Source organism: Aquarana catesbeiana, linkage group LG11 (genome assembly GCF_042186555.1).
Source record: "Aquarana catesbeiana isolate 2022-GZ linkage group LG11, ASM4218655v1, whole genome shotgun sequence".
In the NCBI taxonomy this organism is placed as follows: Eukaryota; Metazoa; Chordata; class Amphibia; order Anura; family Ranidae; genus Aquarana; species Aquarana catesbeiana.
In genome coordinates this window covers 265,739,559-265,754,018 of record NC_133334.1, presented here as the reverse complement: position 1 = coordinate 265,754,018, position 14,460 = coordinate 265,739,559, and the positions used below count along the sequence as shown (strand labels likewise).

Sequence of the window (14,460 nt, the reverse complement as noted above, 5' to 3'; positions counted from 1 at the left end):
AGAAAACTTTTTCGGCGGAAGAAATCGCTTATCTGGGTGATCCCACTCAGAATAAAGCAGCTTTTCAAGTAAATTATGAACAGGAAAAGCATGTGCTGCTTGGAAAGGTTTCAGTGACCCCAAAGCAGAAGAGGTTTCTGTAGTAGTTTCAGGTAGGGACAACTTAAATGTGGAGCGGACCAAACCAGTGAGGATCTGCACTAAGACTTTCTCCTCTTGGGAAGTCGCAGAGGGTCGCTCTCCACCTGAATCCTCCGAAGAGGAATCATCTGTCCCATCCCGATCCTCTGAAAGGGATTCATCTCCTTTATCCCAGAGCTCCTCTGGCTGAGGGTCTTGGGAAGCAGAGGAAGGCCTTGTGCGTTTTCTTTCACTGCGTGAAGATGTAATCGCGGCCATTAGCTTTTTCTCTAATCCAGAAATGGTTGAGGAAAAAACTTCTTGTGTAATGTACACAGGGGCTGAAGTGCCGGCAGCAGATGTAGCCCCTAACCCCAATGGCTCTCCCTGTCCAGCTGCCCCTGGTCCCTCAGGAGGGGATGGTGTAGCAGACAGGGGGTCCTCAGAACCTGAACGAGACCCCCTAGTGCCTCTGGTTCTTGGGGTGCTTGAACCTCTTCTACCCATAGTGCAAAGCAACAAGGTGTGAGGTATCAAAAGCGAACACTGACTGCTGAGCGATGTAGTCTGGCTAAAAGCCTTGCTACCAAATGCCCAGTCCGGTGTTCTTTAGTAAATGCAGCCTAGGGGAATGCCTGTGTCCCACCTTACATGCGACTGTCAGCTCTGTGTCTCTCCAAAGCTCAGAGCACCTGTACAGTGTGCTTTAAATGGCCATGCTTTCTGGCACTGTGGGCGTCTGGGCACGCTGACGCTGTGCTGACGCCCCGCCCCCCCTTCCCCCCCCTCGTTTTTGAAAAACGAGCGCTTCCCGCGCGAGCCGACCCTTTCTGACAAGCCTGAAGGGAGGCTGGGGTTGGGGGAATAAGGAGGAGGCCGGCAGTGATGGGCCCTGCATCGCAATGCGGCTTCGGTGGCGGCAGCGGCTGTGACAGTACGGTCTCACCCGCCTTACAGCATACCTGAGCCTTTCCCTAGCCTGGGGGAACCATCCCAGCAGAGAAAACCCCCCACCATCTACCTTTGGAGCTGGAGGAAGAGCTAATGCAGCGGACGCTGAGACAGATCAAACATGAAAAGGTTTGTGCTCTTGGCAGCCCCCGGTGGTCACAATAGGCACAGCATGCATTCACCTTAAAGGAGAAAAGCCACTAGAATTAAAATTCTGTGGAATCTCCTCTTACCTTATCCAGGCCGCAGGGTTCAGTTTACACAGACCCAGCCTTCGCCTCTCACGGTGGGCTCCGTTTGTGGAAAAACCGTCAGAGACTGGGGCCCCCATCAGTAGGGGGATCCTTCAGTTCTGGGCCTGTAAAGCACCTCGCCAGAAATTAGGAAGTTTAAAGCCATTTTCTGATCCGCGGGTCCAGCTCTCTAAAAAGAGAAGCGTTACAGGTAAAACCTCGTTTCTTCGGACACGAGGCCCGGGTACCATCCAATTCGGCCATGAAAAGACACTTTGAATGAATCCGGTCGCCTGGCTTGCCCCAGTATAGGATCTTAGAATATTCCTTTTGGAGCTTCAGCACAGGACATCTTTACACGTCCAACACCTAAGACACTGGCGTAAAAAACTGAGGTATCCCTGGAAGGGGAGGGGTTATATAGGGGGTTGAACTTCCTGATTAGGGTGTGACCAGTGTCTAATACCTAGTGATACCCTATAACCCATCAGTAATTACTGTGGCTCTGTGTCCCGTGATGTCCGAGAAAAGAAAAGTGTTTTGCTTTAACCCCCTGCTCCCCATTCCCAGATTCCCTTTTAAATAGCTGTACACCGTCATCCCTCCCTATCCCTAGATCCCTGTAAATGGCTGTACACATCATTAACCCCCCCCAAATGGCTCTACACAGCTCTTACAAGCGTAATCGTGGCTCAGCACATCTTGTAAAATAATCAAAATAATCTTCCTCTTCTTCATCCCAGGGGCGCCAGATGTGTTGGAAAAAGAACCTGAAAGAGAAAAGTTCCAGCACGTCATAGGGGCTTTTCAGCATACTATCACAGTGGACAATATGGGGGAAAGATTTGCTAAATCTCTTTCCAAGGCACAGAGCTAAATGTTTAGATCTAAGAGATAGTAGATAGAATTTTTGGAAGGTTATGTGACCTGTTAAAAGTTCACATGATTCCTGTTCTGAGAAACAAATAAATAATAGAATGCTGGAAGTACAAAATGTTCCTGACTACTCAGCAAGGATATCACGAATCTGACACTTCCTGAACTTAGTCAAATCCTGCATTAACCTAGAACGGAGAGACCCCTCCTCTTTATTATCCATGTGGGTTTGCAAGGTGGAAGACATCAGATGGTGGGAGATCCTAAACCTGTCTCCTCACAAAATAAAACACGACACTTACTGCGCAAAGTGGTTCTATTGGATCAGCTTTAAACTTTTTTTGGAGGAAGACAAGGCCCTTTTACATGGGGACCCTTGAAATGCCACATTAGGGAAATAACCATCCCCTTATTAACTTAAATGGGAAATCGGGACAAAGCTCTACTACTTCTCTCCTATAGATCATAGGAGTGTACTTTGTTCTGCACTCCTGTGACCCGTTTTCAGCCGACTGTGGGCTATAGTCCGCTGTCGTCACTAAGCTGGTCCAGGCTATGAAGAGATCCCAACTTTACAGTCGGCAACTACCCAGATGCCTGGGCTGGCAGCTGGCTCAGTGCACCGCTGGGAGACTAAGCCAGCAGCTCCCACCCCCTGCACAGCCCAGCATTTCAGTGAGTGCTGGAGGGGCAAAACAGGGAGCCGGTGACTGACCGAAAACTGAGCAATCAGCAGTCTTTGATTGTTCAGTGCTCAGTCTTCGAGGTGGCGGACAATAGATGCAGCATCAGACCAATGCTGCATCCACCTAGGTGAGTAGAACTGGGTTTTGTGTTTTTTTTTTTTTTTTTTCACATCCCCAACTTCTTTTAAAATAAATTTACAAAAGGTGGCATGGATTTAGAAAACAACTTCCCTCTGTTTCAGAATTCTGTGGGCTTCCTGCATTAAAATGTGGATGAACATGAACACGTATCAATGAGATTCATAAAGTTTATTCACAATAATCAAAAAATCCAGAGGGAGCAAGCCAAGCTGGTGTGAAACGCGTCAACAACTGCTCTCTCTGTGTGCTGTATTTGGATTTTTTATTTTTGCAAATAAACTTTATGGATCTTATTGGTAGTAGTGTGTGGTCATCCCCTTTTACTTTTCATGCTGAGCAAATAACCCAGACCCCATTGTTTTACTAACCTGACGTGTTCAATGGACATGGCGGTCTGGTCATATTCTCCTGAATCATCATAGACCACATACAGCTCCTGTAGAGGGACCTTCTGCTCCTTCACCTCCAGCAGGTCGCGAATGCTCTGCTCAGTGATGCACTCCATACGATAGTCACACATGAATGGCTCGCAGAGCTGGACAACAGCCTTTAAACTGGAGTAAGACACGTCTATCACCTATTAAAAAAAAAACAAAAAAACAATTTTTTTCCGGTAACATCAAAAATGCCCATTCACTCACATCACTTGTCTTGGTAGGTCTCCACCCATTTGTGAACTACAAAACCATTAGCTTAGCAAAAATAAATGAATAAAAAACCACACATACACACAACAGAAATGCAGTCAAGGGGTGAAGACACAAAATCTATTGTATACCTCAACAAGAACCTCAAAGATGTCCGTGCGCCAAACGGCCTTCCAGCCGGAGGATTCCAGTGCCTTTTCTAAGTATTCTGATATGAACGCCATCACTTCGGATGGTTTGGCATCTCCTGTGAATCCAAAATAACAAGGCTTAAAAGGCAAAGTTTACCCTTTGAAAATTGTTACACCCCTATTTAGGGTGTAAAACGTAACATGGTGCAAATAACCCCCCCCCCATACCCCTGCCCACTAAAATTGTGCAGGGTTCTTCTCCCCTGCAGTATCACACTATCACTAACATTTTGCATGGCTGTGCAGGGCTCCGCCCACACAGCATCATCATTCATTCACAGATATCTGTGAATGAAAGAACTACAAGTACCCTAATTAACACACTCCTAGTCCATTGACACTTCCTCCAGGGGTCTGCAGCAATTGCAGGTGCATTACCTGTAAAAATAAAATGCACATATTCTTGCAGGGGGGGGGGGGGGGGGGGGGGATATTGTGGGGAGAGGAAAAAAATCCTGACTGATGGTCTAAATTTTTTCTCTATTAAAAGCGGAACTCATAACAAGTGATATAAAAAATACATATTATTTAGCAAGGAACATACATTCCACATTAATTATGCTACCAGAATTAGTTTGTGCTGTAAATTGCCTCCAGCATGGTTCCCGTTAATTCTTCCTGGAGGTTGCAATTTTGTTGTAGCCCAGAGCCATGAGCAGCAATTAAAGCAGAACTAAACCCTCCTATCCTATTCAGCCAAGGAAACTGTCATCTGTTTGATCTGCAACTGCCATGGTCCTGCATATGTGATCAGTTATGACACCGGCCATTTGATGATTTGACAGTTTGGTTGAGAACACAAGCAAAAATGACAGTTGGCATTCCTGGCATGCCGGGAAGGTTACTGTTTTTTACTGTTAATGGGATTAACAATGGAATTAGTTCCGCTTTATTCTTTAGGCTGTCAGCAGATGGGCCTCTACAAATTCAGCACAGTGCTGAAAAAGAGAGCAACTGAATGTATTCCTGGATTTTAAACAGTATAGGCACTTATTTTTACAGTGATTCAAAAGGTTTAAATTAATAAAAAAAAAAAAAAAAAAAAAAATCTCACACGCCCAGCCCACATCTGTTATACCTGCTCTGTGTAATGGTTTTGCACAGAGCAGCCCGGATCCTATCTTTTTGCTTCCCCCACTAGCGGTCCTGGCTCCTCCCTCCTGCTAAGTACCCCCAATAGCAAGCCGCTTGCCATGGGTGCACTCGAGCAGGCTTGCTTCCGAGCTCCTGTGAATGGACATGGTCTATTCACACACAGAGTGTGGCTAGGCCCCGCCCACAGCTTTCTCCTCATTGGATCACTGGCTGTGATTGACAGCAGCAAGAGCCAATGGCTCCCACTGCTGTGTGAGCCAATAAGAAGACCGAAACCCGACAGAGCCGCTGGTCTCATGCACATCACTGGACCTGCGATGGGGCTCAGGCAAGTATAAGGAGAGGCTGGGGAGAGGGGTGACTGAACCTAGGTCTTCCTGAGCTGAACCCCACATGCATTAAGGTAAAAAAAAAAAAAACCTGCTGCCTTTAGAAACACTTTAATGTTTTACATAGCTATCTATACCTGCAAAAGGGGCCAGTCTAATGTGATCTAGCAGGACTTAATTTTCTTACTAAAGCTCCACTTTGAAAGTGTTTTTACTGCTGTCCCTCATTGGAGGAGATTTCCCCTCACTTCCGGTTCAGTCTGACTTTTAGCTAGGCTTTTTTTCTTGATAAGAAAGTTTAACCACTTCCTGCTGGGTGGCCGCTCTTTACTTACAGTTGTTATTCCGGCATAATGCTTGCAGCTACAGGTATCATCCCGTTATCTTTTCAGCCAGCAATTCCCTGTGATGTAAAAACCTTGGGGAGCCCAGGATCCGATCCGGCAGTGCTGCCAGCTTATCAGAGCTGGCCGTGGACCAGGCGGTTATGGCGTCACTTCCAGATGTAAACACTGCCATTTTTCCCATTCTGGAAAGCATGAAATCGATGGGATTTTTTTTCTAATCTAATGCTTTCCAGGGTAGAGGAGAGATATGGGGTCTTAGAGACCCCAGATGTCTCCATAAAGAGGACCTGTCAGGCCTTATTTCTATCACAAGGGATGTTTACGAGTGTCTTGGGTGTCAGATTCTCTGGCTGAGACACAGCAGCAGCGCCATTGGCTCCCGCTGCCATCAAAGTCAGTTAGCCAATCAGGAGAGAGAGGGGCCACAGCTCCGTGTCTGAATGGAAACAGAGAGCTGTGACTCGGCTCAGGTGCCCCATAGCAAGCTGCTTGCTGTGGGGGCACTCGACAGGAGGGAAGGGCCAGGAGCACCGAAGAGGGACCCGAGAAGAGGAGGATCCGGGCTGCTCTGTGCAAAACCAACTGCACAGGGCAGATAAGTGTAACGTGTTTATTATTATAGAAAGAAAACAAGACTTTACAATCACTTTAAGAACACAACATTTTACAGATATCATTTCTTTCCCATTATACGGCTGCAAGATAGAACATGGTCTTGCATACACTGTATAGTTGATTTAGGCAAAAGCGTTTTGCATAGCAGAGGACGACCATTTACGGTCATAACACTTCTGTGGGGCCCATTTGTAGCAGAGACTGGCAACCGGTATCAGCTGGACATTGCAGGATTTACTCCATACCACACCTGCATTTTACATGCCATTCATACTGTACAGTCCAGGCCCTAGAGTCTGACAGATTTCTCTGCATTATATTGCAAAGCGATTTCTGTGACTGGGGGAAGAGGTCAGTGACATGATTGACAGGTGTTATTACCAGGCATTATTCCCCAGCTGCCGCCCCCCCCCCCCCCCCCCCAGCCATTCATTTGAATGGGGCTTTGCTTGCTTCGGTGTCCCAAACCAACAAAGCACTAGACACAGATGTAACCCACATCACTATGCTTTTTTTTTTTTTTTTTTTTCTCCTCTCTTTCAAAGCAGCAATACCACCATTTCAAAAACAGGGCCCTGTGTGTCAGCGACCCTCAGTCTTGGGTGATGGGTGCCATCATGTGACTTCCTGACCTGTTATAGGCCATCAGAAGCTTTCGTGGTCACAGGATTGTTGGGGGGGGGGGTGTATGGTGTACGTCATTAGTAATAATTAGGAGATGGCGCAGAACACTTTGGAGCCACGAGGAGCTTTGCTGCAGGAAATGGAGGAAAAAAAAAAAAGCACAGGAACTCGTACATACCCAGGAGATAATCCTTGTAGGCCTCAAACCTCTCATAGAAGAGGAGATTGCTGGTCTGGAATAAGTCAGGAAAGTGCAAGGTTCCTGATAAAACACGGCATGGAGACACCCGGCCCAGTTTTTTGTGGCTGCCGTAGTCACTGTCATCATCATCTTCTGCGAACAAGGCTAGAGGTAAAGAACACAAGTTACTAAACACATCCTATTATATGCCAGGGAAGGACTTGAGGCAGTCGAATACATCATTTTTGGGGCTAATCCTGCATTTGCAGGGGGGGGGGGGGCAGCTCAGTACCACAAGGAGCAGGCATGCCAGAGAACATTTTTTTTTTTTTTAAACATGTCATGAGAGAACTTCAAACAGGTAAAATTACTGCGCTATCCCAAAAACAAGTATATATAAATATACAGTGAATGATGTGAGAAATGTATAGCTGCAACTAAAAATGTGAGACACATCCACTTAATAAAAAAATAAAGCAAAAATAGCTGCGCTGCAACTTGTGAAATGAAATAAAAATAAGACAATGTGATCACCTTAATACATCCAAATTGTACACCCATATATTGTGGACTAACAGTGAAGAAAAAAAAGTTTGATTGTCATCATAAATCAAATGTAATAAAATGACCCATGGATCAATGAACATGTACAGTCCAATTCCAAAGTGCATAGAGTAAAAAGTTCACTGGCAGAGTAATCTTTCAAAAAGGAGGAATTAACAGTCATCCAATCGGTGTGAAACATGCGACCTTATCACCCGGAAGAGCGTGATGACAGAAAGGTTCCTCCACCTTTAAAAAAAACTACCCCTTACCAGCTCCTTTGATCTCTTGTTAAGGAGATTGTGAAGGCGTGTGGCTATCTACCCCAGCCTTGGGTCTTTACTGAGAACGGATCCCAAATGCGTCTCCTTACTAAGAATCTTCTAGATGATGGATGGGCACTCGTTCCCCCAAGCAGGATCAAGTCATAGGTAACAGGGGTCCTTCCAGCTTCAAACTCCTCTCAGCTCTCTCCAAGACTTTTTTTTTTTTTTCTTTTTTTTTTGCAGACTAAAACTCCTCTTTAAGTGGTTAAAGTAGAAGTCCAGCCTGAGCTTGTTTGGCTGGAATTCTAAGGGTCACAGGAGTGCAATTCGTTTTGCACTGCTGTGACCCGTTTTCAGCAGGGAGCGTTCTGAAGTCCTGCTCTCTGCTGACGTCACAAAAGTCAGTCCAGGCACCGCGTCACCCCGACAAGTCTGGATCCGCCAGGTGCCTGGACTGATGTCCGTCTCAGCGAGAGCCTGAGACAGCCGCTTCCCGCCCCTCCACAGCTCAGCGCTTCATTGAGCGTAGAGGAGCAGAGAGGAGAGCTGCTGATCGACAGGCAGCAGCTCTCCTCTCAGGGATCTGTGAGAACTGAGCCATTGGTGATGTTCGATCGCTCGGTTCTCAGTGTAGAGATGCCAGGGGACAGATGCAGCATCGGTCCCATGCTGCATCCACATAGGCAAGTATGATTAGGGAAAAAAAAACCCAAACCCAGACTTCTCCTTTAAGTGGTTAAGCTTTGACATAAAAAAACAAAACTGGAAGCTGATTGGTTTCTATGCAGAGCCAGACTTTGCACTCAACCCGAGTGTGTGCTATGAACATTAAAACAAGTCTCAGACGATGGTACTTGAAAATAAATGACATTTTTCAAATGGGAGGACTTAACCTCAACTAAAAATTCAGATCGATATTGATGCCTTGGCTATACTTTAAATCTATCGATCCTTACGTTCGAGCAATGACACAACAGCCTCCCTCCTCTATCCGAGGGACTTGTAAATAAAAGATCTTACTACAGAGCCCAGCATTCCTGGGAGATATGACCCTCTCTAGGGGGAAAGTACGACATGTTTGTTATATATAAAAGACAAAAAAAAAAAAAAAAACAAAAGAAAAGGGTGTACATTTACATCGAAGGGTTTAGTTCTGTTTTTTAAGTCAGAAAAATAATACAATTTTTACAAAGTTCACTTTCCCTCCCCCATAACAGCCAGCTCAGACATGTACAGCACTTATTCTGCACAAGAATAGATAAAATCTAAAAATCTCAGCACTGGCCCCGAGCTTCAATCCCATCAGGACATTCTGTAGGTGGAGATCCCTGAAGGGACAGAGAAAGGCCGTTACGTGTCAGACAAACATATGTCCATAATTGTACGCAAACCTCGCTAGGTGTGTCCATTCCTACAACACAGAGGAGCTCTGCACTCAGGGGGTTCATGTACGAAAACTGGAGAGTGCAAAATCTGGTGCAGCTGTGCATGGTAGCTAGGGATGCACTGAGATCGGCCAGCGAAAATAATTGGCAGAAATAGGATTATCAGCGTTTTGTCAATAGAAAAAAAAAAAAAAAGGTGCCAGTAAAGATGCGCTACATCACATTTTATGCATGAAGGTAAAAGTCTTCTGTGTGCAGCGTTCCCCCCCTCCCCCATACCTTAGCTGTGCTCCATGATATCCTCGGCTGTCCTAGGACTCTCCCATCTCATTGGCTGAGACAGCAGCAGGAGCCCATTGTCTTATGGACGCACAGAGCAGAGGATCGGGAGCGAGCATGCAGCGGTGCCCCCAGGGCAAGCAGGTTTCTCTAGGCGCACTGCTCGAGGGGGAGGAGCCAGGAGCGCCAGCAAGGGACCCGAAAGAGCAGGCAAGAATAACAAGTTATTTAAATAATAATATTAGAAGAATAAAAGAAGAAAAAAAAAAAACCTTTAGCACCACTTTGAATTATTTTTTTTTATTTTTTTTTTTTTTTATTAAACTGACCATTTTGGTTTTCAGCTAAGCACATCCTAAATTTTACCACTGTTAGTAGCCAATCAGGTTCTAACTTCAGATTGTTCAAATAAGCTTTGACAAAAAAGGAAAAAGAAATAATACATTTGGAAGCAGATTGGTTTCTATGAAGCGGCACCAGATTTTGCACTCCAGTTGTAGCAAATCAACCCCATAGTGACAACCAAACATTATGTGGCCCCCAAAACATCATTATATTCACCACTTTGTACATGTATACAGTGCTTGAGAGCCCCCCGCCTCCGAGAGAGCGTACCTCCTCCATGTCTACCTCAGAGCCCCCCGCCTCTGATTGAGCGGACCACCGAGTAGGGTTGTCACCTCATCCTTGGTGCCACCTCAACCGAATACATTAATTACACAGATTCTGTGGCTGATTAAGTTGGTAATTAAACTCACTTGGTGCCTCATCTGCATTCAATTAGCCTCAGAACCCGTGTAATTCATATGTGTTCGGGTTTAAAGAGATGAGGTGGCAACCCTACGTTCGAGAGACGCCCCCCCCGCCTCCGGGCGTGCAGACCGCAAACAGCCCCCCCGCCTACGAGCGGGCGGACCGCCAAGAGGCTCCCCGCCTACGAGCACGCGGACCGCAAACAGCCCCCCCGCCTCCGAGCGCGCGGACCGCAAACAGCCCCCCCGCCTCCGAGCGAGCGGACCGCCAAGAGGCTCCCCGCCTACGAGCGCGCGGACCGCCAAGAGCCCCCCCCGCCTCCGAGCACGCGGACCGCAAACAGCCCCCCCCCACCTCCGAGCGCGCGGACAGCAAACAGCCCCCCCCGCCTCCGAGCGCGCGGACCGCAAACAGCCCCCCCGCCTCCGAGCGCGCGGACCGCAAACAGCCCCCCCCCCGCCTCCGAGCGCGCGGACCGCAAACAGCCCCCCCGCCTACGAGCGCGCGGACCGCAAACAGCCCCCCCGCCTACGAGCGCGCGGACCGCAAACAGCCCCCCCGCCTACGAGCGCGCGGACCGCAAACAGCCCCCCCGCCTACGAGCGCGCGGACCGCCAAGAGGCTCCCCGCCTACGAGCGCGCAGACCGCAAACAGCCCCCCCGCCTACGAGCGCGCGGACCGCAAACAGCCCCCCCGCCTACGAGCGCGCGGACCGCAAACAGCCCCCCCCGCCTACGAGCACGCGGACCGCAAACAGCCCCCCCGCCTCCGAGTGCGCGGACCGCAAACAGCCCCCCCGCCTCCGAGCGAGCGGACCGCCAAGAGGCTCCCCGCCTACGAGCGCGCGGACCGCCAAGAGCCCCCCCGCCTCCGAGCGCGCGGACCGCCAAGAGCCCCCCCCCCCACCTCCGAGCGCGCGGACAGCAAACAGCCCCCCCCGCCTCCGAGCGCGCGGACCGCAAACAGCCCCCCCCGCCTCCGAGCGCGCGGACCGCAAACAGCCCCCCCCGCCTCCGAGCGCGCGGACCGCAAACAGCCCCCCCCGCCTCCGAGCGCGCGGACCGCAAACAGCCCCCCCCGCCTCCGAGCGCGCGGACCGCAAACAGCCCCCCCGCCTACGAGCGCGCGGACCGCAAACAGCCCCCCCGCCTACGAGCGCGCGGACCGCCAAGAGGCTCCCCGCCTACGAGCGCGCAGACCGCAAACAGCCCCCCCGCCTACGAGCGCGCGGACCGCAAACAGCCCCCCCGCCTACGAGCGCGCGGACCGCAAACAGCCCCCCCGCCTACGAGCGCGCGGACCGCAAACAGCCCCCCCGCCTACGAGCGCGCGGACCGCAAACAGCCCCCCGCCTACGAGCGCGCGGACCGCAAACAGCCCCCCCCCGCCTACGAGCGCGCGGACCGCAAACAGCCCCCCCCGCCTACGAGCGCGCGGACCGCAAACAGCCCCCCCGCCTACGAGCGCGCGGACCGCAAACAGCCCCCCCCGCCTACGAGCGCGCGGACCGCAAACAGCCCCCCGCCTACGAGCGCGCGGACCGCAAACAGCCCCCCCCGCCTACGAGCGCGCGGACCGCAAACAGCCCCCCCCGCCTACGAGCGCGCGGACCGCAAACAGCCCCCCCCGCCTACGAGCGCGCGGACCGCAAACAGCCCCCCCCGCCTACGAGCGCGCGGACCGCAAACAGCCCCCCCGCCTACGAGCGCGCGGACCGCAAACAGCCCCCCCGCCTACGAGCGCGCGGACCGCAAACAGCCCCCCCGCCTACGAGCGAGCGGACCGCCAAGAGCCCCCCCCGCCTCCGAGCGTGCGGACCGCCAAGAGCCCCCCCCCCCGCCTCCGAGCGAGCAGACCACCAAGAGCCCCCCACCTCCAAGCATACTTTTGAGAACCTGCACCTCCAATTGTAACTCAGTGAGCCCCCGTCTGACTACAACCCCCGATTGTTCCTTATTTCCATGGACTACAAATCTCCCCCCTGTGCAGTAAAGGAGGTGTTTTATAGTCCCAGCACACTGCCTGTCCTCGGGTGACAACGCTACAATGCTGCTCAGTACAGTTGTCACCCTCAGACAGGAAGTGCTGGGTTGTCATGGTTACTGCCCCCAGTCAGGGCAGTAGAGGACAGAGCCAGGTGGGTTGTCATGGTAACTGCCCCCCTCCCCCAGCCCAGGTGACCTGTCAGCGCTCCTCACCCAGCTTGACGTCCTGACACATCTCCCGGTCCAGTCCGCCCTCCGCCTCTCCCTCCTCCAGGAGCCCCGCCATTCTTCTCTCCGACATTCCGGACACCGCCCGCCCCGACTCTGTTCAAATCCCCCGCTTCTCCCGCCCTCCTACGTCACCGACATCCGCCGCGCCCATTGGTTGACGGCTGCTTCCTGCTAAGGTGAAAGAGACGGGCGGACATGTGGCTGGAGTGTACGGCGAGGACCCTATCGCCATCTGCTGGCGGGAGACGACGCTGCAGGTTGTGGGTTGGTTATGACCAGTAGAAAGCTCTAATTAGCGCCGTCTGCTGGCGGAAGGCGGCACTGCAGGATAAGCGAATCTCCCAGTATAGCTTACCGAGAGAACTCTATCGCCGTCTGCTGGAGAGAAGCGACACTGCAGCCGGGACTCATTGGAAACTCCATTAAAGGCTCACTAAAGATAGATATATATATTTTTTTTTTTAAATAACAATCATGTTATACTTACCTCCACTGTGCAGCTCGTTTTGCACAGAGTGGTCCCGAACCTGGTCTTCTGGGGTCCCTTGGCGGCTGTCTCGGCTCCCCCCCCCCGCAAGGACTCAGCTCCCTCGCATGGTGTTGAGTGCTTGCGGGCGCGCTCCCGTGATACAGCCGGCGGCTATAGCCGCTCACTGTATCACTCGGCCCCGCCTCCCAGCACGCCGCGTCATTGGATGTGATTGACAGCAGCGCGAGCCAATGGCTCCATCCACTGTAACCAATCAACGGCCAGTCTGAGCGACGAAGAGGATGTCAGGGGCGAGCGCGGGACTTTCAAGGGGTCAGGTAAGTAAAACAGGGGGGGGGCTGGGGGGGCGGCAGTATTGTCGCATGTTTTTTCACCTTAATGCATAGAGTGCATTAAGGTGAAAAAACTTTTACCTTTACAACCCCTTTAGAGCCCTTGCACACTGGGGCGGTTTGCAGGTGCTATTGCGCTAATAATAGCGCCTGCAAACCGCCCCGAAAGTGCCGCTGCTGTCATCCCAGTGTGAAAGCCCCGAGGGCTTGCACACTGGAGCGATGCGCTGGCAGGACGGTAAAAAAAGTCCTGCCAGCAGCATCTTCGGAGCGGTGAAGGAGCGGTATGTAAACCGCTCCTTTACCGCTCCTGCCCATTGAAATCAATGGGACGGCGCGGCTATACCGCCGGCAATGCGCCTCTGCAGAGGCGCTTTGCGGTGGTATTTAACCCTTTCTCGGCCGCTAGCGGGGGGTAAAACCGCCCCCGCTAGCGGCCGCATACCGACGGTAAAACGCCGCTAATAATAGCGGCGTTTTACCGCCGACGCCGCCCCCCGCCCCAGTGTGCAAGGGCTCTTAATGACTTCTACTTGAACAGAAAAGAGCTGCATGGTCAAGTTGCCAGTAAGAAGCCTTTACTGTACAAGTTCCACAAAAAAGCCTGGTTACAATATGCCCAACAACACCCTGACATGCCTCATTGGGCTTTTTTTTGTGGCATTGGTGCAGTAAAGGCTTCCTAATGGCAGCTCAGCCATGCAGCTCTTTTTTTGTTGGAGTATCGTTGAATTGTGTTTCTTAAAAACAACCACGCCATCTTTTTGGAGATCAGCCTGTATTTCTCCTGTGGGTTTTTCTTTGTATCCTGGGCAATAGTTGTGGCTGCAATCTTTCTTGGTCTACCTGACCTTGGCTTGGTATCAAATTAGCCCCAAATTTTCCACTTCTTAATAAGTGATTGAACAGTACTGACTGGCATATTCAAGGCTTTGGATATCTTTTTATATCCTTTTCCATCTTTGTAAAGTTTCATTACCTTGTTACGCAGGTCTTTTGACTGTTCTTTTCTTCCTCCTCATGGCTCAGTGTCTAGCCTGCTTAGTGCATCCATGTGAGAGCTAACAATCTCATTGACTATTTATACACCGACACTAATTGTGATTTAAAAATTAATTAACCTTTAGTATCTATTTTAACCTGTGTGTGCCACCTTCTG

The 14,460-nt window shown here is 50.7% G+C and overlaps 1 protein-coding gene across 1 annotated transcript in view; it reads right to left on the bottom strand.

Moving 5' to 3' along the window:
- SHCBP1 (SHC binding and spindle associated 1) overlaps positions 1–12,596 on the bottom strand; it is a 31,329-nt gene extending 18,733 nt beyond the window's left edge. Inside the window, exons 1-5 of the mRNA XM_073605811.1 lie at positions 12,462–12,596; positions 7,034–7,201; positions 3,786–3,901; positions 3,376–3,584; positions 1,982–2,074 (exon numbers count right to left, since the gene is read on the bottom strand). Of these exons, the coding sequence (XP_073461912.1) occupies positions 1,982–2,074; positions 3,376–3,584; positions 3,786–3,901; positions 7,034–7,201; positions 12,462–12,549 (674 nt within the window). The 5' untranslated portion in view covers positions 12,550–12,596. The remainder of the gene's footprint in view (positions 1–1,981; positions 2,075–3,375; positions 3,585–3,785; positions 3,902–7,033; positions 7,202–12,461) is intronic.
- Positions 12,597–14,460: the final 1,864 nt, after the last annotated feature.